Genomic DNA, 16,925 nt, shown 5'->3' on the forward strand with positions numbered 1-16,925 from the left:
GTTGAGAAAAGATAAGATTAAGTCAGATTAAGAAGCCAGTTCTTTTTTGGATTCAGCTTTTAATTATTAGACAAACTCCTTGTGTGTCAACATACTTGCCAATTACTTTAAAGGAGCAAAATAATCCAATCTAGTAAAACTTAAGTTAAACTTTCTAAGAGTGAATTCCATATTAAATGGCATGAGGGTCAGAAAGAAAGAAAAACTGAGATGCAAAAGATAAATTATAATATGTGACCTTTGTAATGTGCATATCAGTCAGTATGTTGAAACAAATCAAAACACTCAATAAAGACAGAGAGACCTTTGACCTGAGTTTTTCAGTTAAAGTTCTCCAAAATAAGAATACTTAAAAACTTGAGGCACAGCATTGACAACAAATGAGCACATTCAGACAGAAAGGCTTTGTCAGTCTTATGTAGCAATGACAGCAGTGAAAGAGACAAAGACTCTGAGAAAACTTCACATGTTATTAAAATTTATGCCAGTGCAAAACAGCCTTTTAGCTTTATGCTGAAATATAGGAACAGACTGGTAATGGGAGAAGTTGATGAATGGATAGAACTGCACCGAGAGGAGTGACGTATGCAGCGATTCGGTCACAGAACACCAGTATTCCAGCAGACTTCATATGAATCCTTCCCTTTTAAGTTCACTAACTGGTGTGCAGTGTATCTTAGAGCCATGCCAGCGATCCTCGTCCTCAGAAACTTCACCATAGCATAAATCCTGAGTACTACAACAACTGGGTCGACTCCACCAGAGGAAGTCCAAGGATAATAAAAACAGTAATTAAACGAAGACATGATCCCACATTGCAGCAGTAAAACAGCTCCAAAGCTCTAAACTTTATAGCCATTGAAATAAATCAATAAACATTAAATAACACATGAAGAGTGGCAGCCAGATGTGCCCTTGTTCCCTGTCAACCTGAAGTCATTTGATTGTGAAGTCACACAAGTCAAGTCTTTGTCGTATTTGTCATGCTTGCCCAGTGTTGTTGTGGGTATTGGTTCTTTTGCTATTGTAAACGGTAAGGACCTTTGAAATAACAACATTTGGTGAAGTGATATGAACATGTAATGCTGTGAAGACCTGCCTGGAACTACTTTAGCCGTGCGTTTCCCTGAAAAATAACTGCACACCTTAGAACATTAACCAACCAATCGAAATGAAGCCCAGCCCAGTAGTATAACAATCATTTACTTTTTAGCTGATGTTTGTACCTCAACCAACTGATTTAAAGGGGTCATATGATCGATTTCAAGTTTTCCTTTCTCTTAGGAGTGTTACAAGCTGTTCAGTCTCAAAACCAAAGAGATATTCTTTATAAAAGTTAAGACTTGTCCACGCCTCCTAAAACGGCTCATTTAAACATGCCCCCACATGTCTACGTCACGGTGTGGGAAGATTTGCAAAACACCACCCAAATGTATATGCAAAGAAAGAAGGCAGAACTATTATTTTCACTGTAGTATTGTTGCTCCATGTCCTGGAGATGCTGTTTCATTGTGAAAGCGAAAGTACTTAGTTTGGGCTTCCAAAAGAGGACACAATTAGAAATGTTTACACGGCGCGATGCAACGCGACGCGTAAAAAGACAGTATAAGTCATTATAATCAGTAATTATGTCCCCACTGGATGCAACAAATGCCTTGTTTATAATGGGTTTTATTGTTTTAGTCTAAAAACATTGCATTACACCAAATACACAAAATAATGTTCTTTTTAGCAATGTCATATGACCCCTTTAACACATTCTATGGTACACAGTTTGTGAGTAAAAGAGTTTCCTGGACTCTTGTGTTGTTATTGCCATGCAGTACTGATGGAGTCATAAGTACACATTAAAATTTCCCAATTCTTTTCATAGTGTCTGATACACTGGAGGGAAAAGTTATTGGGAAATTCCATTCCATTACATCAGAAACAAGGTTTATCACAGGTTAAAAATGACAATATTCTGTACTCTTCTTATTTCTGGAATATTACTGGTCAGCTTTTGTTGTTCATAGCTCAGATATACAATATGTCATTCCAATCTGTGTGATATAGTACCACAAAAAAGAAAAACATGTAATCTTTTTAAGTGGCTGCACATTCTGGAAACAATCCAAGCTTCTTGTATCTGCTGTCACATGTTTTCCAGTTTGCAGCTGCTGATATTTAAAGTGAAACTAAGAGTGAAACTGCACATTGCTCAGTCAACAGGAGGAGCTCAAATCAGCCACAGAGAATAACCAGAGACATACTGAGAGCCCAGGAACGTCCCCTAACTCACTCTAGACCAATCAGCATCGAGAGTCTGGACCTGAAGGTGTGTTTAAGAAACATGGGTAGAATATCAGGAAGCTGTAGACAACTCAGACTGAAGTTAGACTGGAGTGAACTAAAGCAAACAGGTACGGGACGTTCCTTCATTCAGATCATTATAGCACTTGTGCTGCTCTTATAACTGCAAACAATACAATGTCCAGTGTTTTACACTCAGTCTTCATGCTTGTTTTTGCTCCAGCAGATGATAATGTGTGACTGTGTGTAGTTGAGATTTCATGTTGGTGATTTCATTTTAGCACTCAATGAGTGTGTGTGTGTGTGTGTGTGTCTACAGCCTGACTTGTCTTGATAGATGTTCTGGCCATGTTTTGTAAGAGCACAAAGGACTTTGTTTATGTGACATGATTAACTTGTAGAAACCAGCATCAAGTAAACCCAGTCTGGTTATAGACTGCAGCCGGACACAAAGAAATCCGACAGCATTGATCTTATTCAGCCTGCTTGTGTAGTTTGTTGTGAAAGTGAAAGGCGATATTTTACACAAAGTTCCCCGAACAGAAAGAGGAAATGCTCCTCATGTGGGGGGTTACCGTACTGTGTAATGCAGGATTATTGGAGCGTTTCTCAATGCGGTTGATTAAAGGAAGTGAAATGTGCTCGGGTCTCCAGTGGCCATGGACAAACCAGTGTGCTTGATTGACACGGCGTCTGATGGGAAGCTGTGTGTCCAGCAGTCAGCGTTGCAGGTTCTGGAGCAGATCCAGCAGCCCGTGGTGGTGGTGGCCGTGGTGGGTCTCTACCGCACCGGGAAGTCCTACCTGATGAACCGACTGGCAGGGCAGCAAACAGGTCAGCAGCATCCAAACGCTCGTGCCCTTCAAATGAACGCATGTTAGTCATTCTGGTGTGTGATTATCAGGGTTTGCACTGGGCAGCACAATCGAGTCCAAGACGAAGGGCATCTGGATGTGGTGCGTGCCTCACCCCACTAAAGCAGAAACCACTCTGGTGCTGCTGGACACCGAGGGACTCGGGGACGTGGACAAGGTGAAGTAACAAATTTACCAAATTACCAAATTACTAGTGCCCAAGAGTCCAATAACACTTTCACTTCTGCAGCAGAGATAACCTTAAAGGTGACCTATTATGCCCCTTTTTACAAGATGTAAAATTAGCCTCTGATGTCCCCAGAGTGTGTACATGAAGTTTTAGCTCAAATACCCCACAGTAGAGCCCTGCACGGGCCTCCGATATAGGCCCTAGCCCGGCCCTTGTCCAACAACTTATCAGAATAATGTCTTTTTTCCCACTTCTCTCAAAACAGCTTATACTACTGTTTCAGCTGTTAAAGTAGTTCAATTTTGTTTGTAATGGCAAAGTGATCATATTTCCTTTTTTTTTTTTTTTAATTAAAGGAACACTCCACTTTTTTTGGAAATAGGCTCATTCTCCAACTCCCCCAGAGTTAATAAGTTGAGTTTTTATACTATACTCCCAGTCCGGCGTAATAATCAAGGAACTTTGCTGCCGTACCATGGCCGCAGCAGGCGCAGTGATATTACGCAAGGGCCTGAAAGTAGTCCCCAGCCAGGTACCTAGTTATAATATAGCTGGGGACTACTTTCAGGCGCTGCGTAATATCACTGCGCCTGCTACGCAGCAAAGTTCCTTGATTATTACGCCGGACTGGGAGTATAGTTCCTAATCATATCGGCCTAGAAAATCGCAACTTTTCATTTTCCGCCGGTCTTAGTACACGATATAGCTACAGAAGAGTCAAGTTTTAAATAGGAAAACTATCGAAACTCTTTGGTTATTTTTGAACGCGATGCTACTGGTCTAATAGGATTCAATGATCTATGCTAAGCTATGCTAAAAGTGCTATCGCCAGACCCGGAGATCAGCTGAATGGATTCAAAAACGGTAAAACTCAACTTATTAACTCTGGGGGAGTTGGAGAATGAGCCTATTTCCAAAAAAAGTGGAGTTTTCCTTTAAGTTAATTTAGAAAAAGAAGCATTTTTTGTTCGTTAAATATACGTTTTTGTTTTTAAAGTAACGACCAAGTGGTCAGCGGCAGACAGCGAGTTGATCATAGTCTGTTTGATCAATTTTGCCTTCTTAAATCATCACGACTTGCCTAACACAAAATCTATAGATATTAGGGATGTAACGATATTATCAATTTTGTGGTATCGTGATATCAAAATTGTCTCGATATTATCGTGGTCACATGACGATATGAAACGACAAGTCTTCTGGGCAAAAAGTGTAGATTTTTCAGCCCAGTGGAGCAGCGCGGAGGGAAGTGAGAACTACAATTCCCATCGACCCATGCGTACCCATCATATCCAAAATGGCAGATGCTGCTATTGGGGAAGGAGAAGAGAGAGACTGGGAAATTGTGGACGCAAAAGCTAATTTACATCTGAAGTGTGGAGGCATTTTGGTTTCCTCGTGAAAAGAAACGAGAAAGGAGAAAAGGTGACGGACTGACAAAAAACGATATGCAAACACTGCAAGGCTGCGGTGAAATACATGTTGGCGATTTATATGACAAACATGAAGAGCCATGTTAAATCATCACCCTGAAAAGTATCGTGAAGATATGAGGACTCTCCTCCATCCAAAAAGACTGCTCTTGAAGATCTCCTTGGGGGTTCTTTTATTCAGGTGGACAGCAGAAGTCATTGACTCGTACCGCAAAGAGACCTCTATCTCACTCTCTGCTTGTCCTCTCGAGTGGTGGAGAAGCAACGCACATCGTTACCCACTGCCGTCAACCTTGGCCAAGTCATATCTCTTCAAGTGAGAGGGTTTTTTCAACAGCAGGGGACATTGTAAATGCCCAGAGATCCCAGCTTCTACCTGAAAATGTTGATATGCTTATTTTCCTAGAAAACCTGTCTCAGAGTGAGTGAGCGAGTCAGTGAGTAAATGAGTGAATGAGGTGAGTGGGCGAATGTGTGAGTGAGCTGATATACTTATTCAGCTCTAGGTCCAGCTGCAATAAGTAAGCTGCTATTTTTTTTTTTTTCGGGGTTGTTTTTGTTTTCAAGAATTGACCCATCTCAAAGCCCACCCTCTTGTCTTGACCCTTCATTCACAACTGTTGCTTTTCTAGCACAACAAAGCAACAGCTTGTGATTGGAGGCAAAAGAAAAGAGGCCTTAAAATAGGTCAATTGAGGGAGTGACACAGAATCCTCAAAACATGATTGTCTGAGAGTTCATTTTTGCTTTAGTTCTTAAAAGTTGACAAACTAAACGGAAACTTGAATTATTTATTTACTACTGGGTTTGATTATTGATTATGAAAACTGAAAACACTATACCTGAAGTTCCTGTTTCAGTCTGACTTGACAGTTTTTTTGCACTTTAAAGTTGATTCCTAATCTACGAGGTAGTTAGGTAGTAGCATCGAGAATGTTAGAAAAAATAATGATGTTACTCGTTACCTCATACTATACCTCTTATCTCTAAGCAACAGTTATGATTTGAGAATAAAGAAAAGAGGACAGGATATGATGTGGTTCATTTGTTCATCATTGTAATGTTCAATCACTGTTTTATGGCACTTTTTTTCCAAGTCTTCATTTGTATTTTGAATTTTTTTTTTTAAATATTGCAATAGATACCGTACCGTGGACTTAATAGCATGATATTATCTTATCATGAGATTTTGATATCACTACATCCCTATTACATAGTATTACAGATAGTCAATCTAAAAGGGTGACTGTGCAATAACAGCTGTCAACCAGCTCGGTATGCAAATGAGCGGTCCGAACTTATTTTCCAAGTGCATTTTTTATTTTGGTCACGCATTCAGCGTGTTGTTGGCTGTTGAGAATGGACAGATGTTTTCAGTCTAGCGCAGCTTGCTAGTTTGCTGTAAAGTGGAGGCGGGGACATCTCGACCTGCTTAAATGGAGCACTAAATGTAATAGCCTGTAGCTGTGTGAGTACCTTTCATTGAGTCGAATGTGAATGTAAATTCAAGGCTATTTCCAGTTTACTATTCTAACTTCACAAATGTGGTTCTGCATCTTAGGGGGACTCGAAGCATGACACCAACATCTTCTGTCTGGCTGTGTTACTGAGCAGCACTCTGGTCTACAACAGTCGAGGGACGATCGACAACAGGGCTGTAGAGGAGCTGCAGTATCCTTCTGAACATTTATCTAGATTTAATTAATTTATTTATTTATTCATTTGCAAAAGAAAGAGATTGTTCAGATGTTTACCACCATTTTTCACAGGAAAAACGTGCAAATGTGCTTGCTTTGTGAATGCTTAATGTCAAAAATATATTTATATAGTTACATAGTTTTACAATGTAAAAACATGGCTGGCAGAACTTTAATTGCAATATTCCATTATGCAGTTTTTGGCAGCTAAACCCTCTTCAATCTCTAAACCTAACAATTCAAGTATACACAATATAAAGAAAAAAGACATGATAGACTGGCAAGTGTAATCACAATAACTTATTCCAAAAGTGACAACAAACAGTCCCAAAGTAGTCCAAACACAGTTTCATTTTAAGTGCTGTCTGGTGCTATACAACAGTATAGTGATGTATAGAGTAGTGTTGCACGACATACTGGTACTGAAAAGGTATCGCAATACACTTCTTTTAAAAACAGTGTGATTCCTCATTTTACCAGTACCGGTTCTTTAAGAATGACAGCAGTTTAGTAAGAGCCGTATTGGCAGCAGGGCAGAGTGTGTGCAGCGCACTGCTTCACTCGCTGCAGACACACTGGCCATGCCAACTCTATATATCCACACAACACAGGACTGCCTATCTGTTCTCTATGTAGTTTTACATTTCCAGAGAGATTTCCTTGAACCAGAGGACCACAGTGTCCTCATACTGCCTGCATCTACATAAAGACATTATACAGTTACAAATAACACAATTATAAACAGTGAAATATAAGAACAAGGAAATAGCTAAAAACAAGTACAATGATCTTGTAGTATTTTTTTAATAATTATATTAAAACTATAGTTTCATGGGTCATGCGAATTGTAAAGTCAGTTGCCTATTTATCATTTACAGCAAAGCAAACCTGTTGTCAAATTTCTATTTTTGTGCAAAAACAATCAAACAAATAAAACAATACAACTACAAATGTAACAGTATTACATAAATAAAATAATTAAATGTTTAAACAATTACAGAAATTCTATTCATTGTAGGATTTTAAGGTAAATTATGCAATACATAAGTATGTATAATTGGCACCAGAAGTCATAAAGAACAGAATTAAATGTTATAATTAAGTAAATGACTCAACTGTGTTAAATACAATTGAAAACATAATCTCACTGATCATAAATACGACAGAATCAACCAATGAATTCCATAAGGCACTTCCATTCATAGATTAAATAAGGATTTGTAAATGTGTAATTCTGTAAAGTTGTTCATTCATAAATTATGTTTTAAATGCTGTTAAATCAATATTATACATTTTATTGTCTATGTAAATGTACGTGGTAGAACCACACTTAATGTAAAATACATACAAATACTAATGGAACCGTGTTGGACAGTCACTTTGTGTTCATACCTAAACAAACTGTCAGATATGTTACTGAACTAACAGAGTGCATCAAGGTCAAATCATCGTCAGACGAGGATGTTGATGATTCAAATGAGTTTGTGAAGTTCTTCCCTAGTTTCATCTGGGCAGTGAGGGACTTCACCCTGGAGCGAAAGATTGATGGCAAAGATGCAACAGAGAATGAATATCTAGAGTTTGCTCTGAAGCTGAAACATGGTAATTTAAATATGGTACAAAAGATTATTTTAAGAATCCTCACAATCACTATCACAATGAGCTCTTGTAATGAGTTTTTCCAAACTTAATGGTTTATCAACAGATCTTTCTTACACTTAGATCACTTATTCTGGTTCTATTTATGTTTTGTTCAAATTGACGTATCTAAAGAAAAAGACATCAGTTTCAAATCAGTTTTTCTGCTACTGAAAATGATAGCATAGGATGCAACTTTGCAGTCTTAACTGTGTTTCACATGGGGGTGAAATGTCAAAAATGAATCCAAGATTACCACGAGATTCAGTTTTATTTTAAACTCTAGTACAGAGCCATCACTAGTTAGAGGTATGGAGCCAGTGTTATGGAGCTGGTGAGGTAAGCTGAGAAGCATAACTTCAGTCTTATCACTGTTTAGAAACAGAACATTGTTAGCCATCTATGTGTTTTTCAGAAATCCATTTAAAATAAATGAATCAGCCAGAGTCAAGTCAGATCTGCCTAAAAGTGGTGGAGGCTACCATGCAAGGTGCTATAACCCAGCCATCAGGAGCAAGTGATGTTCAGTGTCTTGCCCAAAGCCTTGGCAAAAGTAATTACCACTGAATGTGTCCAGGGGAAATAGTAAGGAGATATTTGAATTATTTACTAATAAACTAGTGTTTTCTGTGTCAGTGTCGCAAAGATGAAGATGATGATCCTGACTCGCCGTCTCCTCATTAGACACGCCTTTAGAGAGAAGTGCATCTTTTCGGATTATGATTATAATGAAAGCGTTTTTGTTTTCAATTTGTTTTATTTCATTCAGTAGTAATTTAAAGCTTTCTATAGATTATATTATATTTATCATGTCTGTGAGGCATGTATTTGCTGAGTTTCAGTTCATTTTTGTGAAGCGCTCCTGTTCAAGACGAGACGGCAGAAAGCGCATCATGTTTGTTTTCTTTATTTTATAAAAGCACAACGTTTTGTTGATATTGTGAGTGCACACAAATAAAAGTAGACCCTATACAGTTCCAAATGATGTATTACTCTTACGTTTATGAGCAAAAATGACGGCGTATTTTAAGTTGTTTCCACTGTAAAAAATGCAAGTGATTGCCCTGGTGCCTCCATGTCCTTTTTTCCACTCTCCGTACAAACTATTGGATACAGCTCACATTTATCTAGGTTTAACGTTTAAACATTGTTATATGCTTGAACTGTTTTATATCTATAGATTTTATTTTAGGGAATTCAGGATTTGAGAAGGCTAAATTGATCAAACATAGGCTGTGATCAACTCACTGTCTGCCGCTGGCCGCTTGGTCGTTGCTTTAAAAAACAAAAACGTATAGGCTACGTATAGGCAATTTAAAAAAAAAACCGAAACGAAATATTTTAATAGCTGAAACAGTAGTATAACCTGTTTTGGGAGAAGGGGAAAAAAATTTGGGCTCAGGCTGGTAATTCTGATAAGCTGTCGGACACGGGCCAGGCTAGGGCTTGATTGCCTCGGGCCTAAATTTGAGGCCCGTGCAGGGCTCTACTTCATTAATTGGTTAGGTGAAACTGGGATTCAAGCTGGGAATCCTCTATCTCCTAGTCAACATATCTACTCCCTGAACCAGTGTTCAGTTACAGTGCCCAAAACTCCTGGAGGGCCACTGTCTTGCAGGGTTTAGCTCCATCTTGCCTCAACACACCTGCCTGGAAGTTTCTAGTATGCCTAGTAAGACCTTGATTAGCTGCTTCAGATGTATTTAACTGGGGTTGGAGCTAAAGTCTGCAGAACATTGGCCCTCCAAGAGCAGGATTGGACACCTAGAGAATAGCATGAATTTATAATACACTGTGGATAGAATGGGTTCAAAGTAGTGCTGTCAAACAGTTAATCGCATCCAAAATAAAAGTTTTTGTTTACGTAAAATATGAGTGTGTACTGTGTATATTTATTATGTATAAATACAAACACATGTATATATAATAAACAGTACACATACATAAATCGTGTAAACAAAAACATTTATTTTGGATGCGATTAATCGTTTGACAGCACTAGTTCAAAGTGGAGAAAAAAATGTCCAGTGACAATGTGGCCCAGAACAGTAGCTGAATCAGCTACACTCTGCTCAAAGGACATACACTCTTTTTTTAACTTTACAAATCTCTAGAACTGAGAAAAGCTACAGTTTGAGTTCATCTCTTCTAGGAACATCCAAAAAAGTGATGGAGTACAACCTTCCCAGGGAGTGCATCCAAAAATTCTTCCCCTCCAGGACGTGCTTCACGTTCCCGTTTCCAACCGCCCCAGAGAACGTGTCTCGTCTGGAGAGACTGGATCCTGCTGAACTTTCCTCTGAGTTCCTGGAGGTTACAGGACGTTTCTGCAAGTTTGTCTTTGACAAGAGTGATGTGAAGAAGCTGAAAGATGGATACACAGTCACTGGCAGAGGTGATTCAGAAGGACATTTGAAAAGCTGGACCACAAAACCAGTCATAAGTGTCGATGTTTTGAAATTGAGATTTATAGATCATCTGAAAGCTGAATAAACTGATGTATGGTTTGCTAGGATAGGACGATATTTGGCCGAGATAAGACTATTTGAAAATCTGGAATCTGAGGGTGCAAAAAAATCAAAATACTGAGAAAATCGCCTTTAAATTTGTCCAAATGAAGTTCTTAGCTATGCATATTATTGATGAAAAATGAAGTTTTGATATATTTACAGTAGGAAATTCACTAAATATCTTCATGGAACATGATCTTTACTTAATATTCTAATGATTTTTGGCATAAAAGAAAAATGGATAATTTTGACCCATACAATGTATTTTTGGCTATTGCTGCAAATATACCCCAGCGACTTAAGACGTTTTGTGGTCCAGGGTCACATATGTGCTTTCAGTGGAATATCTATTGCTCAATCATTTTGTTTGACCTCTTTCCTTCTTTTAAAGTTCTGGGTCATCTGGCAAAAACATTCACAGACACCATCTCTAGTGGGGCTGTGCCGTGTCTGGAGAATGCTGTGATCGCCATGGCAATGATTGAGAATCAAGCTGCGGTGAAGGAGGGGCTTGAGGTGTACCAGAGTGGAATGGAGAAGCTGAAGAACTCCTTCCCTCTGGAATTAAAGGTTGTGTCCTCCGAACACCAACGTCTCAGTGGCATGGCAACCCAAACCTTCATGACTCGATCTTTCAGGGACACTGACGGGAAGCACCTGAAATCTCTAGAGGTTAGCTGGATCTCTCTCTGAGGAGGTGCTTTGAGCTTACGGATAGAGAGATGTTCTTTCATAGTAGTGAATGAGATCTGGCCATTCTCACTGATTCCATCTTCTCATATATGTCATTCTGTGCTGACAGTGTTATTCCGAATGAACAAGTCAGACCAAATAGCAAGCCCTAAGTCACCAAAGAACTGAAACACTGTCTGTATGTTTTTAGGAGAAAGTTAATAAACTCTTTGATGGATACCTGTGCCAAAATGAGCAAGCTTCAAAGAAAAGATGCGAGGATCTCCTGTCATCCCTCACAGCAACAATGAATGAAAAACTCAAACAGGGCATCTATGCTAAATCTGGTGGCTATGATCTCTTCTGCAAGGATCTGGAGGACATTGTGAAGAAATACAACAGCCAGACCAATAAAGAAGTCAAGGTCTTGTCTATATTGCGAAACTTAATGACATTTTAAAACGATGAAAGTCTATGAGATGTTCTGATATAGCTTCTGTGCGTGTCAACAGGCTGATGCGGTCTTAGAGGTGTTTCTGAAGCAGAAGTCTGTGGATTCTAAAGCTATTCTGCAGGCCGACAAAAAACTGACTGAGAAGGAAAAAAAGATTAAAGGTAAGAGTTCCCCATTCTTAAATTCTGACCAGGTAGCAATAAATGTGGCCTAATGGTTAGAGAGTCGGACACGTAATCCAAAGGTTGTGGGTTCGAGTCTCAGGTCCAGCAGGGATTGTAGGTGGGGGGGAGTGAATTCTGAGTATGGGTCACCATACTTGGCTGTATGTCACGTCACTTTCACTAAATGGTAGAAGCAGTTTCAAGGGTCCAAGAATAATTTTGCTTTCAGAGAACAGATAACATCATTCAGATAACAACTGCAGTCCCAGGTGTAGATTTCAGGGGGCTATTCATGCCATTACCGTGAATCAAGAACAGTGTGATTCAGGCCAGTACCTGTAACTCCTCAGGCTCTGTTTTAATTGTTCTAAATCAGGTGTAACTTAGTTGTCGGGCCAGAACCTGAATCTTACATTCAGTATGTTATTGACTGAAAAAAACACTCCATAGATGAAAACAAAGTCTTTCACAGAAGTGGAATGAATCATTTAAAATATTTTACCTTGCAGTTTATATCTGCCTTAAAATAAAACAGACCGTTAATCTCATGGTTTGAGTCTTTTGTAAAGCAAATCTGTAAAGCATCTCTTTCCTTCCTCTTCTTTTTGTCAATGACCAGAGGAAACAGAGAAAGCCATACTCCTGCAGCAGGAAATCAAAGCTAAAGAGGAGGAGCAGCGACAGTTACAAGAGAAGATGGAAGCAGAAAAACACAGTAATGAAGAGAGGATGAGACAGATGAGGGAGAAGATGGATGAGGAGATGAAGCTTCAGAAAGAGGAGGCAGAGCGAGCCATGGACAGCAAACTGAGGGAGCAGGCCGCTCTGCTGGAGAAGGGCTTTCAGGACAAGGCTGACAGGATGAGCCAGGAGATGGAGGAGTTCAAGAGACAGAACACTGAAGCTGAGAGTAACAGAGCTCGAGAGTTTGCAGAGCTGTTAGAAAACTCCAACAAGAGACATGAGGAGTCTATGGCTATGATGATGCAGCAGCACAGTGAACAGATGCAGGCTTTACAGCGGCAGATGAGTGCGCGCTCTTCAGATGGATGTTGCATCTTGTGAAATGCATTAACTCTGTGATCATCAGAGGCATGTAATTGTACAATGCAATTTACTTACTGTAAAATGATTCTGTACCTCTACATATAACAGCATTGAAAGTATTGACTCCATATACAGTTAAACTACAGTAATTGAGTAGTAATTGACCCTTTGCAAAGACCTGTCCTCCTTAGTTTCCGGTTTTGTTGCTCTCTAATGTGTTTTGTGATTAGGGTTGCAAAGCGGTGGAAAATGTCCGGAAACTTGGCACACAAGAAAGTGGTAGAGTGTAACGGAGTACGTTTTTAACTTAATTTTCAGCTCAAAACATCACAAAATTACATAGCTATCCACCTTTTTTGCAATACAGAAGCTCTTTTCTGTGAGAGACTTCAAATTCATTAGCTGCTAATTGCCTTTTTCCTAACGAGGCTACTGCGTTTTAAATGATGGAGGGCACTTCCGGTTTGGGGAAGTTCCCCTCAAAAGACTAAAACAAATCATTTCAAAATCATAAGGTTGTGATATGTTAAGTAATATGATAAATGTAAGTAATATGAGCAAAATACTAGTTTCCAGTATGAAGAGAGCAAAACATTTGAAAATGATTTTGTTAATTAAATATAAGCGAATGAGCTGAGGGCAACGACTCAAAAAAGTCTACCCGCATTTTGTTTGTTGGCCACAGATCTGAAATGGTTAACAGTTTGGATTTTCAGGATGTGAATAACCCATTATAACTGCAGATAATTATATTTTAAAAACAATAAAACAATTACTACAATTACCCTTTGCAAAGACCCGCCCCCCTTAGTTTCCGGTTTTGTGGCTCTCTAATCTGTTTTGTGACTAGGGTTGCAAAGCAGTGGAAACTTTCCAAAAATCCCCAGAAGATTCCCAAGAATCCTGAAAAATTCCACCTTTTTGCAACCCTAGTTGTGATGTATCTCTGTTGCGTCTCAGATCTAGCAGCACGTGAACTGATCTTCTTTTTTACTAGTTATAACACGAAATAAACATGAATGAACAACAGAAGGTATTTCGTATATCATTTCAACCACAGAGAGACAATACACACCATTTTTCAAGTTCAAGTCCACTGAACTTAATCTACTCTCCTTTCTGGTTTGTTTGACAGACAAAATGGCAGATTTTGTGTTATGATTGGTCAGATCCCCTGTCAATCAAACTCCCGGGGAAGGGTGAATTGAGACAAATATTCAGTTAATTACACATTTACGTTCTCATCTTTTCACTGAATCTGATGTCTGTATACTCCATTGAACTATACAAATAAATATTATGACGTCAAGGGAGCTCGTCAAAATATGCAACATAAGTTTGCATGTGCAAAATTATCAGCCTTTTAGGCTCAAAATGTAGCATAGGCTGATTAACTAAATGGACAACTGGGCAAGTTTTCAGGGGGACACAATGCAAACTGTTTCTTCAAGACAAGTGATGCATTTACAAACATCTTTCTTTGAATGATTTCCCAAAAGTTCCCTCACGCTCCACATAATATCTGCTCTATCCCCGGATCCATGCATTCTGTGCAAGCAGAGCATTTCCATTTTGAACAGATTAAAGCATTCACGCTGGGCATGCTGTGACGTGTCCCATTCAGAGAAACACCACGCTCATGGATGTGTGAATCCACTACAGAGCATCAGCATTGAACTTTCACATAGCCAGTGGCACACAAGAAAGGGGTAGAGAGAATTGAGAATGCTTTCCACCTTTTTTGCAATACAGAAGGTCTTTTCTGTGAATGTGAGAGACTTCAAATTCATTAGCTGCTAATTGCCTTTTTCCTAACGAGGCTACTGCGTTTTACATGATGGAGGGCACTTCCGGTTTAGGGAAGTTCCCCTCAAAAGACTAAAACAAATATCGAGGTTGTGATATGTTAAGTAATATGATAAATATGTATAGCCTGAATGCACTGCTTCTGCTAAATGCATAAATGTCAATATAAGTAATATGATCAAAATACTAGTTTCCAGTATGAAGGGAGCAAAACATTTGAAAATGATTTTGTTAATTAAATATAAGCGAATGAGCTGAATGAGTCAAAAAAGTCCACCCGCATTTTGTTTGTTGGCCACAGATCTGAAATGGTTAACAGTTTGGATTTTCAGAATGTCAATAACCCATTTTCACAGCAATATTAGATGGGACCTATAATGCCCCTTTCTATAGGATGCAATAAAACTCTCAAGTGTCCCTAGAATGTGTCTGTGAAGTTTCAGCTCAAAATACCCCACAGATGATTTATTATACCATTTTAAAAATGCCTATTTTAAGTGGAATCAGAAACAGGCTGTTTTCGTGCATGTCTCTTTAAATGCAAATGAGCTGCTACTCCCTGCCCCCTTTTCCAGATACTCAAATACTCTGCCAAAACAAAACATCTGTTTGGTTTTGATTATCATGTCTGTCACGGTCACGTGACATTGCAGGACATCATGGAAGTTTATTATTTGCACGTGTTTTAAAGCCATGTAACTTCTGATATAGGGTTTTCTCAGCGCACACATCTGAAGCACGCACACAGAAAGCTGGCTGTCAGTCTGTCAGTTCTAAACTATGTTCTCTTTCATGTCGTATTGTGCTTAAATAAACACAAGGCTATGTCAAAAACACACAAATTTCACATAAACACATCTGTTTTAAATGTCTGCCATGTTGCATGTGAGCTCTTGTGGTGGGATGTACAAAAGGTCTTTTGTAGTTACAGCCTTCTTCTACTAGACATCTCCTGTCACAGTCTCTGTCTGTTTAGTTTCTTTGCAGTTTGGTTTTCCTTGTTCCCATTTTGTCTGTGTTCTTAATCATCTTTAATCTTTCCACAGATTCTGATTACTCCCTCGTTTGTTTCCATGTTTACTCATTAGTTCTCACCTGTTCTGAGAAACGTAAATGTTTGCAATTATAAGATCAACGGGTGTTTTTGGAGTAAGATCAGTTTCTCTTTCATGAGATTACTTCCTCTTTTTGGCCGGGTTTTGTTTCTCCGTGTCGTAAACTCTAGGGGCGAGGCTTCAAAACCATGGTGTTTTTAGGGGCGTGATATTCAGATGACGATTGTTTTCAGCCGCCACATTTATCAAAGTACAGTTATTCGAAGTGGTATAATCTTAATACTAATCTTAATTCAAAGGTAAAACAAGATTTTTTTCCCCCAAAAGTAAAGTAAAAATTCAAGTAAAATTTTTTAAAAAGAGTAAAAATTGAATTAAATATTAATATTTAGATACTGATTTTTTTTATATAGTGTGCTTAAATAAATAAATAAAACTTAGCTCGCTAGCAAACAACCAAGCCAAAACTAATCAAACTTTCAATTAGCAAAATATCTAGTCTTGGCTAACAAAGCATAAACTCTGTTATTGGTGTTGGTGGAGCTTAGGGTCATAGTTGATTTATTCTTCTACGTGATGTTATCCTCAGACCATCATATGAATGTTGACCCTAAGTCATCTGAAGACGACATCATGCGAGAGAATAAATCAATGATGACCTGCGGTCAACGTTCATATGATGGTCTGAAGAAAACATTTGAGAGAATAAATCAATGACTTGAGTTCAGCAGTCATATGATGGTCTGAGGACAAAAACATCAATAGTAACAGGAGGAGCTGGGCTGCCTGTGCAACCTGAAATGTCTCATGATACCCAACAAAACACAATACTACAGACAAATCAGTCAAAAGACAAGGAGAGAGCAATTATCTGTGGCCACCACCTGCAAAACCACTCTGTTGCCTCTCCAGTGCACCTGTCGTCACTTTGGTGAAACTGAAGATTTTTAACTGGACAGATTGATTTCCCTACGGTTTAAGTGACTTGGTGTGATGATCAAGTTTTACATTAACTTTCTGAGCAGTCTATAATCATCATATGAATAATCTCCCACATTATACACAATGGTTTTGTCAGTTTCCGAAAGGCATCATTACCAGGGAAGTGAGGCA

The 16,925-nt window shown here is 38.8% G+C and overlaps 1 protein-coding gene across 2 annotated transcripts; it reads left to right on the forward strand.

Moving 5' to 3' along the window:
* Positions 1 to 2,189: 2,189 nt before the first annotated feature.
* On the forward strand, positions 2,190 to 13,735 carry LOC131538006 (guanylate-binding protein 4-like). 2 transcript variants are annotated; one of them, XM_058771789.1, is made up of 10 exons: positions 2,190 to 2,402; positions 2,947 to 3,126; positions 3,197 to 3,324; positions 6,331 to 6,440; positions 7,875 to 8,068; positions 10,257 to 10,499; positions 11,006 to 11,286; positions 11,498 to 11,710; positions 11,799 to 11,901; positions 12,524 to 13,735. In XM_058771789.1, the coding sequence occupies exons 1-10, from the start codon at positions 2,333 to 2,335 to the stop codon at positions 12,967 to 12,969; spliced, it is 1,968 nt and encodes a 655-aa protein (XP_058627772.1). In that variant the 5' UTR covers positions 2,190 to 2,332; the 3' UTR covers positions 12,970 to 13,735. The 2 variants fall into 2 exon arrangements, with proteins under 2 accessions (XP_058627772.1, XP_058627773.1); XM_058771790.1 differs by having other exon boundaries at positions 2,297 to 2,402; positions 2,921 to 3,126.
* Positions 13,736 to 16,925: the final 3,190 nt, after the last annotated feature.

This window comes from Onychostoma macrolepis, chromosome 03 (assembly GCF_012432095.1).
Source record: "Onychostoma macrolepis isolate SWU-2019 chromosome 03, ASM1243209v1, whole genome shotgun sequence".
NCBI lineage: Eukaryota > Metazoa > Chordata > Actinopteri > Cypriniformes > Cyprinidae > Onychostoma > Onychostoma macrolepis.

Coding starts and splice junctions, on each gene's coding strand:
- LOC131538006 (XM_058771789.1), top strand. CDS start 2,333: ATGGGTAGAATATCAGGAAGCTGTAGACAACTCAGACTGAAGTTAGAC. Junction 8,069..10,256: donor TGCTCTGAAGCTGAAACATG/GTAATTTAAATA, acceptor CATCTCTTCTAG/GAACATCCAAAAAAGTGATG. Junction 10,500..11,005: donor ATACACAGTCACTGGCAGAG/GTGATTCAGAAG, acceptor CTTCTTTTAAAG/TTCTGGGTCATCTGGCAAAA.